At 34.5% G+C, this 11584-nt stretch overlaps 1 protein-coding gene across 1 annotated transcript; it reads right to left on the bottom strand.

Moving 5' to 3' along the window:
* Positions 1 to 7782: 7782 nt before the first annotated feature.
* Positions 7783 to 9944, bottom strand: LOC131651701 (uncharacterized protein At5g01610). The gene is made up of 3 exons (XM_058921379.1): positions 9651 to 9944; positions 9109 to 9163; positions 7783 to 8381 (listed from the first exon to the last, which is right to left on the bottom strand). The coding sequence occupies exons 1-3, from the start codon at positions 9756 to 9758 to the stop codon at positions 8002 to 8004; spliced, it is 543 nt and encodes a 180-aa protein (XP_058777362.1). The 5' UTR covers positions 9759 to 9944; the 3' UTR covers positions 7783 to 8001.
* Positions 9945 to 11584: the final 1640 nt, after the last annotated feature.

The following is an 11584-nucleotide window of genomic DNA, read 5'->3' on the forward strand; positions in this document are numbered from 1 at the left end:
TATAGTGAATGATTTTTGGTCTAAAAGGTGTGTAGCTTGTTTTATCTTATGTGAAATCATACTGGACTGACATGTTTGGCGAAATTGCGGTGTGCCACTATGCTCTTTTGCAAGAACATGATTTTGTTAGAGTTATAGTAGACAAGCTAGTTGTTGTGTTAAAAATTAGTTAGCTTAACGGTTGCCAGTTGTAATACGTTAGAAAGTTATTGCATCTAACTAACTGATATAATAGACATCACTGTTCTTATTGTAATCCATTAAAAACATTAATACATTGAACTCTTTTCTCTCAATTTCTCTCTGATATATCTATCTAACATAGTAGCTAGAGATTCTTTTCTGCATACTTTAAGGGTTCATTTTCTTCTTCCCAAAACAAAATCTCAAATCTAATTTCCTTGAATTTCAATGATAAGAACTTTAAGCAGTGGAAACAAAAAATTGCTGGAATGGTTCGGGGTTACTACAAACTATAGAAATTTATCACGAATCTGGTAATTTGTGATCAATATCTCATTGAAGAAGATTGAATTGATGGTAATGTGAATTTTCTGGCGCTGCAATGGGAATACCAATATGCTTTGATATGTACATGGCTTCTCTCCATGGCCGAGAATCTTGCCAAAGTACTTGATCAGACATGTTCATGGCAAGTCTGAGAGGAGATTCATCAGACATAATCATGACAAGCCTGAGAGGAGATTCATTGCCATTTTCATGTCTTACTCAACACTAAAGCACAAACACTTCGCTTGGAATTGCAAAATCTTAATAAAGTTAATTGCACTATTGAAGAATTCGTGAAATCAATGAGGCTCTAATCTCCATTGATGATCCAGTTTCTTGTCGTAATCTTAAAATCAATGAGGCTCTAATCTCCATTGACACAACTTATCTCTATCACATATTGTTAGGAGTAAATTAATGGTAAATTCATGTGTTAATATAAGTGATTTCTTCTCTAAACCAATGCAAAAATGTGATGAATCCATAGGTTTTTATTAAGAATTGAACTGAATAAGTTTAGTTCATGTGTAAAGCAAATCGAATCACTTGTGGGTGTTATTGTTGCAGGTTTTGAGCTGAATAAGAACTTAAGAAGAATATGAGGAGGAAAGAAAGCTGGAAGTCTCAAAGGCTGAAGAAAAAGATGGAAAGTGCAAAGGGCGCGCCGCGAGAGTTCCTAGGCGCGCCGCGAAAATACTTCTGTTTGAGAGGCGCGCCGCGCCAGCCCGTTGCCGCGCCGCGGCCTCGGCGTTAAAAGCCCAAAACTTCTATTTAAAAGCCCTAGCTTCCAAGAGAAAGAGAACTTTGGTGAAGAGCGAAATTAGGAGAGCAATCTGAAGGTGCAGCCACAATCATCAATTGAAGACCAATTCTCTATCAAGCGAAGACATTCCTTTGATGAAGATGAATTCTTCCATTAATCTTTGTATGTTCTTCATGTCTATGGAGAGCTAAATCCCTCTTGTTGAGTCTAAGGTAGTAGTTAACCTATGAATATACATTACCATTGATTAATTCCTGTGAACAATTGTTTGGATTTATTATCAATAAGAAACCTTGCTTTTAATTTACATCATTGTTGAATCTTTGATCGAAAGAAAGGATTTAACTTTTGCCCTAGGTTACTATATTGATTCAATTGCAATTTGCAGAGATGGAATTGTAATTGGGTTTTCATAATTATCGTTCTTAATTACTATTATCGTTATTGTGATTTGGAGAGATCGAATCTCATATCGGTAAAAGTTATCTAATTTGATTTGCAGACATGGAATCTTATTTGAGGATAAGTGAAGATAATGATTCAAAGGATTGTTCTATTGAGAATTAATTGATAATTGTATAGGATTAGGTTGATGAACCCTAAAGACTCAACATCTTTCTTTAATTGTTAACACAAAGTCCTTTACTTGCTTTTATTTTATTATTTGCTTTTGATATTATTATTAGTATAAAACAAACCAAACCAAATTTCTTCACTCAAAATAAACAACTATAGAACGGCAGTGATATTAACCAATCCCTGTGGATACGATATATTACAGAAAATATTTACCCACAAATACTTTCAACAAATTGGCGCCGTTGCCGGGGATTGGTGTCAATATTGCATGCATTGCAATAGTTCTTATTTTGAGTTAATTTTTATTTTCTCTATTTGGTTGTTTCACATGTTTGCTAGTTTTGCAGAAGATTGTGTATGCGCAGCAAAGTTTCTAGCGATCAACTTCTTTTTGATCCCGAGATCGAAAGGACCGCTAGGAGGTTAAATAGCAAAGCACGAAAAAGAGCGAACATAGCAAAAGCAAGAGACAACGCAACCGCGACATCGTCACAACAACAACAACTTGAAACCATTGACGAGTCGCAAGAAGGATTCTTCTTTCACGAACTATTCACGGAGGAAGAACCGGAAGTTTTTATACAACCTACTGTTGGCAACATGGCTGCTAATGGTCCATGTGCTAACAGTCCAAGACTCAATCCTCAGTTCGCGAGAACTGCCGCCAACGGGCGACCGACAGAACTGAAGACCGGTATCATACAATTGATTTGTGCAAGTCCTTTCGCCGGATTGGACCATGAAGACCCGTACACGCATCTGACTCGATTCTATGAGTTAGCGGGTACTACGGGTGTCGCTCAAGCTGATGAGGAAGCATTATTTAAGAGGTTGTTCCCACACTCTTTGCTATCTAAGGCAAAGGATTGGTATCTGGATCAACCCGAGGTAGTGATGACAAATTGGAACACATTGGAAGAAAAATTTCTGGAAAGGTTTTACTCTCAAAACCGATTCTTCGAAGCAAAAACAGCAATAGCAGTATTTTCTCAAGGTAGTAATGAATCTTTGAATGAAGCATGGGAAAGGTATAAAGCTATGTTGAGAAAGTGCAAAGGACACGGTTTTTCAGACGTTGACCAAATCCATATGTTCCGTAACGGTCTCACAGCTACAAACAAGACACTTTTGGACGCCACAGCTGGTGGTTCTCTCATGTCCAAAACACCTGAAGAAGCTACTCAGATAATAGAGCGAATGGCTCTAAATGATCGTCAAGGCAATCATGATCGAACGGTAAGAGATAAGAAACCCGGAATGTTAGAGTTGAACAACAGTGATGCTCTACTTGCTCAGAACAAATTGCTAACTTCACAAGTGGAACTTTTGACACAACAAATGTCTAAATTACCACAACAGATCAAGGAGCTGAACTGGGTATCTAATTCATATCAAGTTGCTAAATGCGAATTGTGCAAGGGAGATCATCAAACAGGATTCTGTCCACCAGTGCAAGAAGAAGAAGTGAACTACATGAACAATAACCAAGGACAAAGGCAGAATCAATATCAGAATCAGCCATACCAACAAGGTTATCCACCAAGATATAACAATCAAGGGTACCAACAAAGGCCACCGAATCAAGGGTATCAACAACAAGCATTCCAACCATACACTCAACCACCACAACAACAGCAAGGAGGACAATCCAAGTTGGAGGAGACAGTGAATCAGTTCATTCAAACATCAGTGATAAATCAGAAGAACCAGGAAGCTGCAATTAAAAATCTGCAAACTCAAGTGGGGCAAATAACACATCAGCTTACTCTACAAACACAAGGAGCCTTGCCAAACTCAACCGTGAAAAAACCGCAAGACCAAGAGAAAATTAATGCTGTTACAACAAGGAGTCAAAAGGGTTTAGAATCGGAAAAAGAGAAAGAGGAGCTAGGTGACCCTATAGCGATGGAGGTCGATCTGGAAATAAGAGAGAACCTAAAAGAGCCAGAGGTTGTAACACTACCAATGAAACCAGTTGAAGAAAAAAATAAGAAAGATGTTGAACAAGTGATTGAACCACCCCTCCTTTTACGACTGACAAAGAAGGATTCAAAAGAGAAAGACATTCGGAAGTTTACGTCCTTGTTCAAAAAGTTAGAAGTGAATTTATCTTTCTTTGAAGCACTGGAACACGTGCCTGTGTATAAGAAATTTATGAAAGAGGTGTCGGTGAAAAAAAGACCACTAGAAGGAGAACCAAAAATTGCAATCGAGAAGTGTAGTATAGTCGCTGCAGCAAGAAAGATCCCAATTAAGAGAAAAGACCCTGGGGCGGTGGCAATACCATGCACTATCAAGAATATATCATTTAAAAAGGTACTTCTCGACTCTGGCTCTAGTGTGAGTTTAATGCCTTTATCCATTTTCAAAAAGCTTGAATTAGACAAGATTAGTGAAAGTAAGTCGCAATTACGGTTCGCCGATCACACTACTAAGAAATCTTATGGAATAGCGGAAGATGTACTAGTAGAAGTTGATAAGTTTGTTTTTCCTGTTGACTTCCACATCATGGACATTCCGGAAGATGAAGAAACTCCGATCCTTCTTGGGAGACCCTTTTTGTCGACAGGACGCTGTAATTTTGACATTGAAAAGGGGACGCTAACGCTAAAATCATTTGATGAAGAAGTAACCTTGAAGATGTTAGGAGTCAAGAAACATAGGTCAGGGGTAAATGAGAAAAATTCAACTGGTACACCGGAAGGTGCACAAGAAGGCAAAAAGCTCAAAAAACTCCAAGAAAAAGTCTCTAACATATCTTCTCCAATGAGACCAAAATATGATGATGTCAAAAGTCCTAAGAGGGCTAAGGAGAGTGATAAGAATGGGGAAGATAAAGTGAAGAGAAAAGCTATCCAGGCTTTTTATCTTCATGAGTTTGTGGGTATGGAAGTACAAAGTAGCGAGTGTTGGAAAAGGAAACACCCTCCATAAAACAAGGGGTAATGGACCGTCGAGCCATGCGACGTTAAACGAAGCACTTTGTGGGAGGTAACCCACACTTCTAATGTTTTATTTTTGTCTATTTTATTTCAGGAAATAATAAGGGAACCTTTCTGGTGAGAGCTAGGAAGAGGCAATTGATATTGCAATACCCTCTGTGAGTCAACCCTCCCGGGCTTGTCCTGAAACATTGAGGTCAATGTTTAGTTCAAGTTTGGGGGTGGATTTACTCTTTTGCATTTTTTTTTTCAATTTTATGCTTTTATGTCGGTTATGTACGCCCAGTTAGAGTAAGTAGTCCCATAACAAAGCGAGAATCTCAAGCGAAGTATCAACAAGGAAGCAACATGTATGAAAAGTGGTAGGAAGTGAATGTTCAAAAATTTTTCACTTTCACTTTCTTTTTCAATAAGTAACAAAGCAGGTATGAATTTTTGAACTCAAACTCTTAATGTGTGCAATGAAACTTAAGGTGTTAGTAAATACTGTCAGAAGCTCTTTATGGTACATTGTTTGTTGGATCGGCTTAGCCTTAACCATTGTGAGGAAAGCTTTCCATTGTTTACTATATGCAGGAGACCATCAATTGCTTTGACTTGTTCGTATCATGCTAAACCGGTTGTTGCATCGTCTGTGGAAATCTGTGGAAGTGATTTAGGCAATTGTTTGAATTTGAGAGTTCTTTGAGCCGACTCCACCGTAAAAATTATTTGCTTCTGTGAGAGTGTGATCCTTTGCTAACCATTCTTTGGGCCTGAGGTCAAGGTAAGTATCATAATATGCACCAAGGAAATAGCTGGTGAGTTTGATCTCAATAAAAAGTTTTGTTTTGGACCATCAACCATAAAATTTGGTGATGTGTTTTCTCTTTGACCTTTTTAGAAAGTAGGGGAGCATTCATATAATCTGAATACAGGTTGATCTCCAAGTTGGGGAGAGTCACATTCAAAATAAGAGTAAGTACTTATGGTAATCGGTGAAAGATAAAAGAAGTCGTAGCTTGAAAAAAAAAAAAGAGAGAGAAGTAACAACGTTAGAATATAACGGTTGCTGAAAAAAAAAAACAAAGTGAAAAAGAAAAAAACAAGCTACGAATGAAAAAAGATGGACAGGTAAAGGAAGTAGAGTTTTAGAGAAAAAGAAATAAGTTATGAATTGGATGCTTCCCTATATTAGGAACAACCCTTGATTATCTTCTTTTCTTTGAATCTAAACCACATTACAACCATAGAAAGACCTTCTGATTCTCAGATTCCACAAGACTTGATGCGAGCAATTTGGTGAACGTATGATATGGATCTTTGTTGATTTAATTGTTTGGATGAGTGTTTAACCCCTCTTTTATTCATCATACTTTTTGATGAGAGTGATTAGTGCTGATTCAATTACAATTGTGTAGTGTTTTGAACTTCTGGAGGTAATTTGCTTTCAACGTTTGTTTCATGTGTATATTCTGAGTTTGCAGGTAGAAGAGGAGTATTTGACTTAGTTACTGGATTGAACCACTTGAGAAAACCCTTTTTGAAAAACTTGTTGCTTGATTGTCAGTAAACTTTGCTGGAGGTGAGTAATTTTGTTTAGGGACAAACAAAACTCTAAGTTGGGGAGAGTTTGTTAGGAGTAAATTAATGGTAAATTCATGTGTTAATATAAGTGATTTCTTCTCTAAACCAATGCAAAAATGTGATGAATCCATAGGTTTTTATTAAGAATTGAACTGAATAAGTTTAGTTCATGTGTAAAGCAAATCGAATCACTTGTGGGTGTTATTGTTGCAGGTTTTGAGCTGAATAAGAACTTAAGAAGAATATGAGGAGGAAAGAAAGCTGGAAGTCTCAAAGGCTGAAGAAAAAGATGGAAAGTGCAAAGGGCGCGCCGCGAGAGTTCCTAGGCGCGCCGCGAAAATACTTCTGTTTGAGAGGCGCGCCGCGCCAGCCCGTTGCCGCGCCGCGGCCTCGGCGTTAAAAGCCCAAAACTTCTATTTAAAAGCCCTAGCTTCCAAGAGAAAGAGAACTTTGGTGAAGAGCGAAATTAGGAGAGCAATCTGAAGGTGCAGCCACAATCATCAATTGAAGACCAATTCTCTATCAAGCGAAGACATTCCTTTGATGAAGATGAATTCTTCCATTAATCTTTGTATGTTCTTCATGTCTATGGAGAGCTAAATCCCTCTTGTTGAGTCTAAGGTAGTAGTTAACCTATGAATATACATTACCATTGATTAATTCCTGTGAACAATTGTTTGGATTTATTATCAATAAGAAACCTTGCTTTTAATTTACATCATTGTTGAATCTTTGATCGAAAGAAAGGATTTAACTTTTGCCCTAGGTTACTATATTGATTCAATTGCAATTTGCAGAGATGGAATTGTAATTGGGTTTTCATAATTATCGTTCTTAATTACTATTATCGTTATTGTGATTTGGAGAGATCGAATCTCATATCGGTAAAAGTTATCTAATTTGATTTGCAGACATGGAATCTTATTTGAGGATAAGTGAAGATAATGATTCAAAGGATTGTTCTATTGAGAATTAATTGATAATTGTATAGGATTAGGTTGATGAACCCTAAAGACTCAACATCTTTCTTTAATTGTTAACACAAAGTCCTTTACTTGCTTTTATTTTATTATTTGCTTTTGATATTATTATTAGTATAAAACAAACCAAACCAAATTTCTTCACTCAAAATAAACAACTATAGAACGGCAGTGATATTAACCAATCCCTGTGGATACGATATATTACAGAAAATATTTACCCACAAATACTTTCAACACATATCCAACAACTTATCTCTATCACATATCCAACAACTTATCTCTAAACTCAACCCTGCATTTTCCTTGACAGAACTTGGAACACTTATAATGGCATTGAGGTATCACATATGTCTGATGGGTCTCTACTGCTCTCTCACAGTTATTCACTACATATCCTTGTAAGCAAAATTAAAAGTTAACAAGAAAATGAAAAATGGTGTTAAAAAGCAAAGGTCCATAGTATATGCACAATTTCAATTCAGCCAAATTAATTTCCATTCAATGTGACAATGAATGACAAGAACAGCAATACATCCAAATATATATAATGCAGAGAAAATGCTCCTAACCCCAACACCTTCTCTGTAACCATTTCCAATAATTTAGACTCTACCTATTCCATACTAATAAAACGACAACGATAACCGATATCATAAACTCAGAATTCCGGTACTCTAACAGCATCGCGAGGTGTATCAAAAGCATCCTTTGGCCTTGACTTCTTTACACCAGCAGTAACCCAAATCTTATCAGATTTGTAACCTTCAACTGTCACACTTGTCACCTTAACCCATACAAGAACTTTTGTCTTCATTCCTTCTATTGCAGAAAGCTTTCCCCTTGTAAGAACAGCTTTAACTCGGGTTGCATATCGCAGCACAGAGGAATCCTTGAAGCTTACCTCACATGCAGATGGCAAGTAGACAATCAACTTGCCCTTGATTTCGTCAAACTCGTAACAGATTGTGTTTTGAGGAAATAGCCCCGGCGGTAAATTGAACTCGCGGAGAAGATCTGGTAAGCTTTTTTGAGGCTTACCTGTTGGAAAACATTGAGAATACAAATGTGTCAGCAATACTACAAGTTAACAGAATCTACCCTATAGAAATACTACACATGAAAGGGCCAAGTGGGAAGGAGGTAGGTCACACATGAAAAACTTATAATGGCCAGTTGGCTATAATGCAATGAACATGATTACTATATCACAATTGAGCTAACTGATTGATTCAGATTTCAAAGTAATTGATGCATTTTTCTCCTAATTAGATGCTATGAAGCACAGACTTCAACACGGACACCGAGAAACGGCACGGATTTGGACATTCCAACACCGATAATGTAAAAATATATGACACTGACACCGCTACGTATATGATAGTATTTGAGTTTCATTTATCTATCTATTATTTAAAGACTTAAAAATATCCCAATCAAAATGAATATCTTTAATTCTTCATAGGTCTATTGCTTCAATACATGTTTAACCTTTTAGATGTATGTGAGATTTGTACGAGGAATGTACAAGGTGCCTTGAAGCAAAGAATTTTTTTTTTTTATGAAACACTTGTTTGTATTGTCCAACACGTGTGGTATGAGTGTCATACGAGTGTCGGATATCGATTTAGAGTGTCGAATCAAAGAAAAAAAACCACTTTTCCGGGGGACACTTAACTGATTTTTCAGATACTTATTTGACTTTTTCGACACGTGTCATACAAGTAACTAGTAGATTATTACATATAAGGTCAAAATGCATCCATACCTTTGAGTTTGTTAAAAACCCATTTGGCCTTCTCTTCAACTGTATTAGAGAAAGTCTGCATATGAAATAACCTTATATCAGTACTAACAAGGTAGTGGCACAAAAAAAAAAAGTTCAAATTAATATGGTTATATTATACTTAGACACAAGTGAAACGAATTTAACTCAATTTCCAGAATCAATTCTACACATCAAGCTGAAATTAGAATCAATTCTACACATCAAGTTGAAATTAGAATTACTTCTACACATCAAGCTGAAATCAGAATCAATTCTCCAAATCAGTTTTACTCAATATCCAATATGTCAAAATCAATTTTACACATCAAGATTCAATTTGATTCCTCCAAAAGTGGAACCAAACATACACAATCCTAGGTTGTTCCATACAAAGAAAAAAATCATTCATTTAGATCTCTAAAATTCCAAATATAAACTTCCCATTAAAGGGTTAAAGTAACAACCCAAATAAACCAATTTAGAAAAGAATAAAATAAAATGCAAGACAAAGACAAAGACAGAAAGCGTAGATAGTTACTAACATTGATGTCTTGAGAGATGTTAGAGAACTCTTCTTTAGCTTTCTTAGTAAACCATGAATCTCCAAGTCCAATCTTCAAGCTTGTTACTTTAGTGAGAGCTTTCTCCATCGTGGGTTGTTTTTGCAATGAGATGAGAGAATCTCTTTCTCTCTTTCTCTCTCACACACCCAGATGAAGAAAATGGAGGACAATGTGAACACAAAGAACACAACACAAGAAAAGGAAGATGGGTGTGTGAAGGGATGATAAAGGTTTTACCTTTGCATCCAAAACATGTGTAGCTGGCAACAACAAAAAGACAAAGTAAGATGATGCTCTAACGACACACTTTAATACGGCGTTTCACTTGCACTTTTTTTCTCGATCAAAGTACAATTACTTTTTTATTTTTATTTATTTTAACTTTACTTTTGTTTTTGATTTTTAAAAAAGATTTGGAAAGTGGATGTTATTTTTGACTTATCTTTTATGCTGTGTCTTAAAAACCGGACTGAACCGGTTGGTTAACTATTCGGACGACAGCATTGGTCTGATTTGTTTGTTGCATTGGTAAATTATTGAGAGGGTGAGAATCAGTTAGAACTAGTCAAAATTGATAAAAATTAAAGAATCGACGGTTCTAAACAATTGACGGTCTAAATACTTACTCTTTTTCTAAAATAAAACAACGTGATTTTAATAACTTTAAAAAATAAAATAAAATAAAAATATAATTAAATTTTTTTCAAAACTTATTTAGAATCATTTCTCTCATTAGAATTAAATTTATTAGAAACTACGATTATTATTTTATTATTCAGTTTATTTGTAATTAAACTTTATTCAAAATTTATTTGGATTTACATTGTATATATTTTATTTTATATTATAACTATATTTATAATTTAAATTTAAAAAATAAACTTGTGAAAATATGATATTTTGAAATTTTATAGGAGTCATGATGTTTTGTGATGTTTTATAGAGATAGAGTTATTAAGTTTGACCGATTTAATAACTACAGTATATAGTTTTGTTATAGATATCAGTTTATTCAACTGAGTTATCCGATTTAATATGATTTACTCTTGCAGTTCGACCATTTACTCAATAGTTCGACTAATAAATCAACGATCCAATATCCTCATCGATTTAATGATTTATCCGATTTTCAAAACATTACTTTCATAAAAAAGAAAAGAAAAATAGTGATAACTATTTCACTTCTACTTCTTTGAATTTTTTTATTATTATAAATTACTATGATCATTTTATGGATATTATTGATTAATATAAATTAAGAGAACTAAAAAAGTATTATTAACAATTTATTCATATTGTAAAACAAGTTATAATTTACTGTCAATATTTTTATCAAAGGTTTATTCTTTATATTGAAAGATTAAAATTTTGAAGATGATTGAAATCTTTTTAAAAATTAGTTTAAAATGGAGATCAAAATGTTAGTTTTAAAAAAATAATGATTAAAAATATATTTAAGTCTATTTAGATTGAGATGCTAGTCTATCTACATACTAACATATTGGATGTACTTGTATTTTGATTTTTGATTGTTCGATTAAATTCGAACGTTTAAAATAAAATAAAAAATTAAAATTGAATATGAAATAAACCATTTTGTTTTGATTGGATGGATAAAAATAAAATGTGTGTGACAATGCAATATGTAGATGAAGTATTACAAAAAATATATATTCCCCTTTATAAGGGAAATAAAATAAAAAGTAATAATTTTTCATTTATGTTATTACAAGATTCTTCAACATAATTTATAATTATTAAATAAACATATCTAAAACAGTTCTAGTAATAAATTTAGATTAATGTTAATTTGTGTTTGAAAGTTCAAAATTAAATTTATAAGTGTTTGTTCGGATGAGATTGCAAGAGTTTCTTCCAGCTTAATTATAGGCCTCTCGAAAAATTAGTTTTTG

This window comes from Vicia villosa, linkage group LG2 (assembly GCF_029867415.1).
Source record: "Vicia villosa cultivar HV-30 ecotype Madison, WI linkage group LG2, Vvil1.0, whole genome shotgun sequence".
NCBI lineage: Eukaryota > Viridiplantae > Streptophyta > Magnoliopsida > Fabales > Fabaceae > Vicia > Vicia villosa.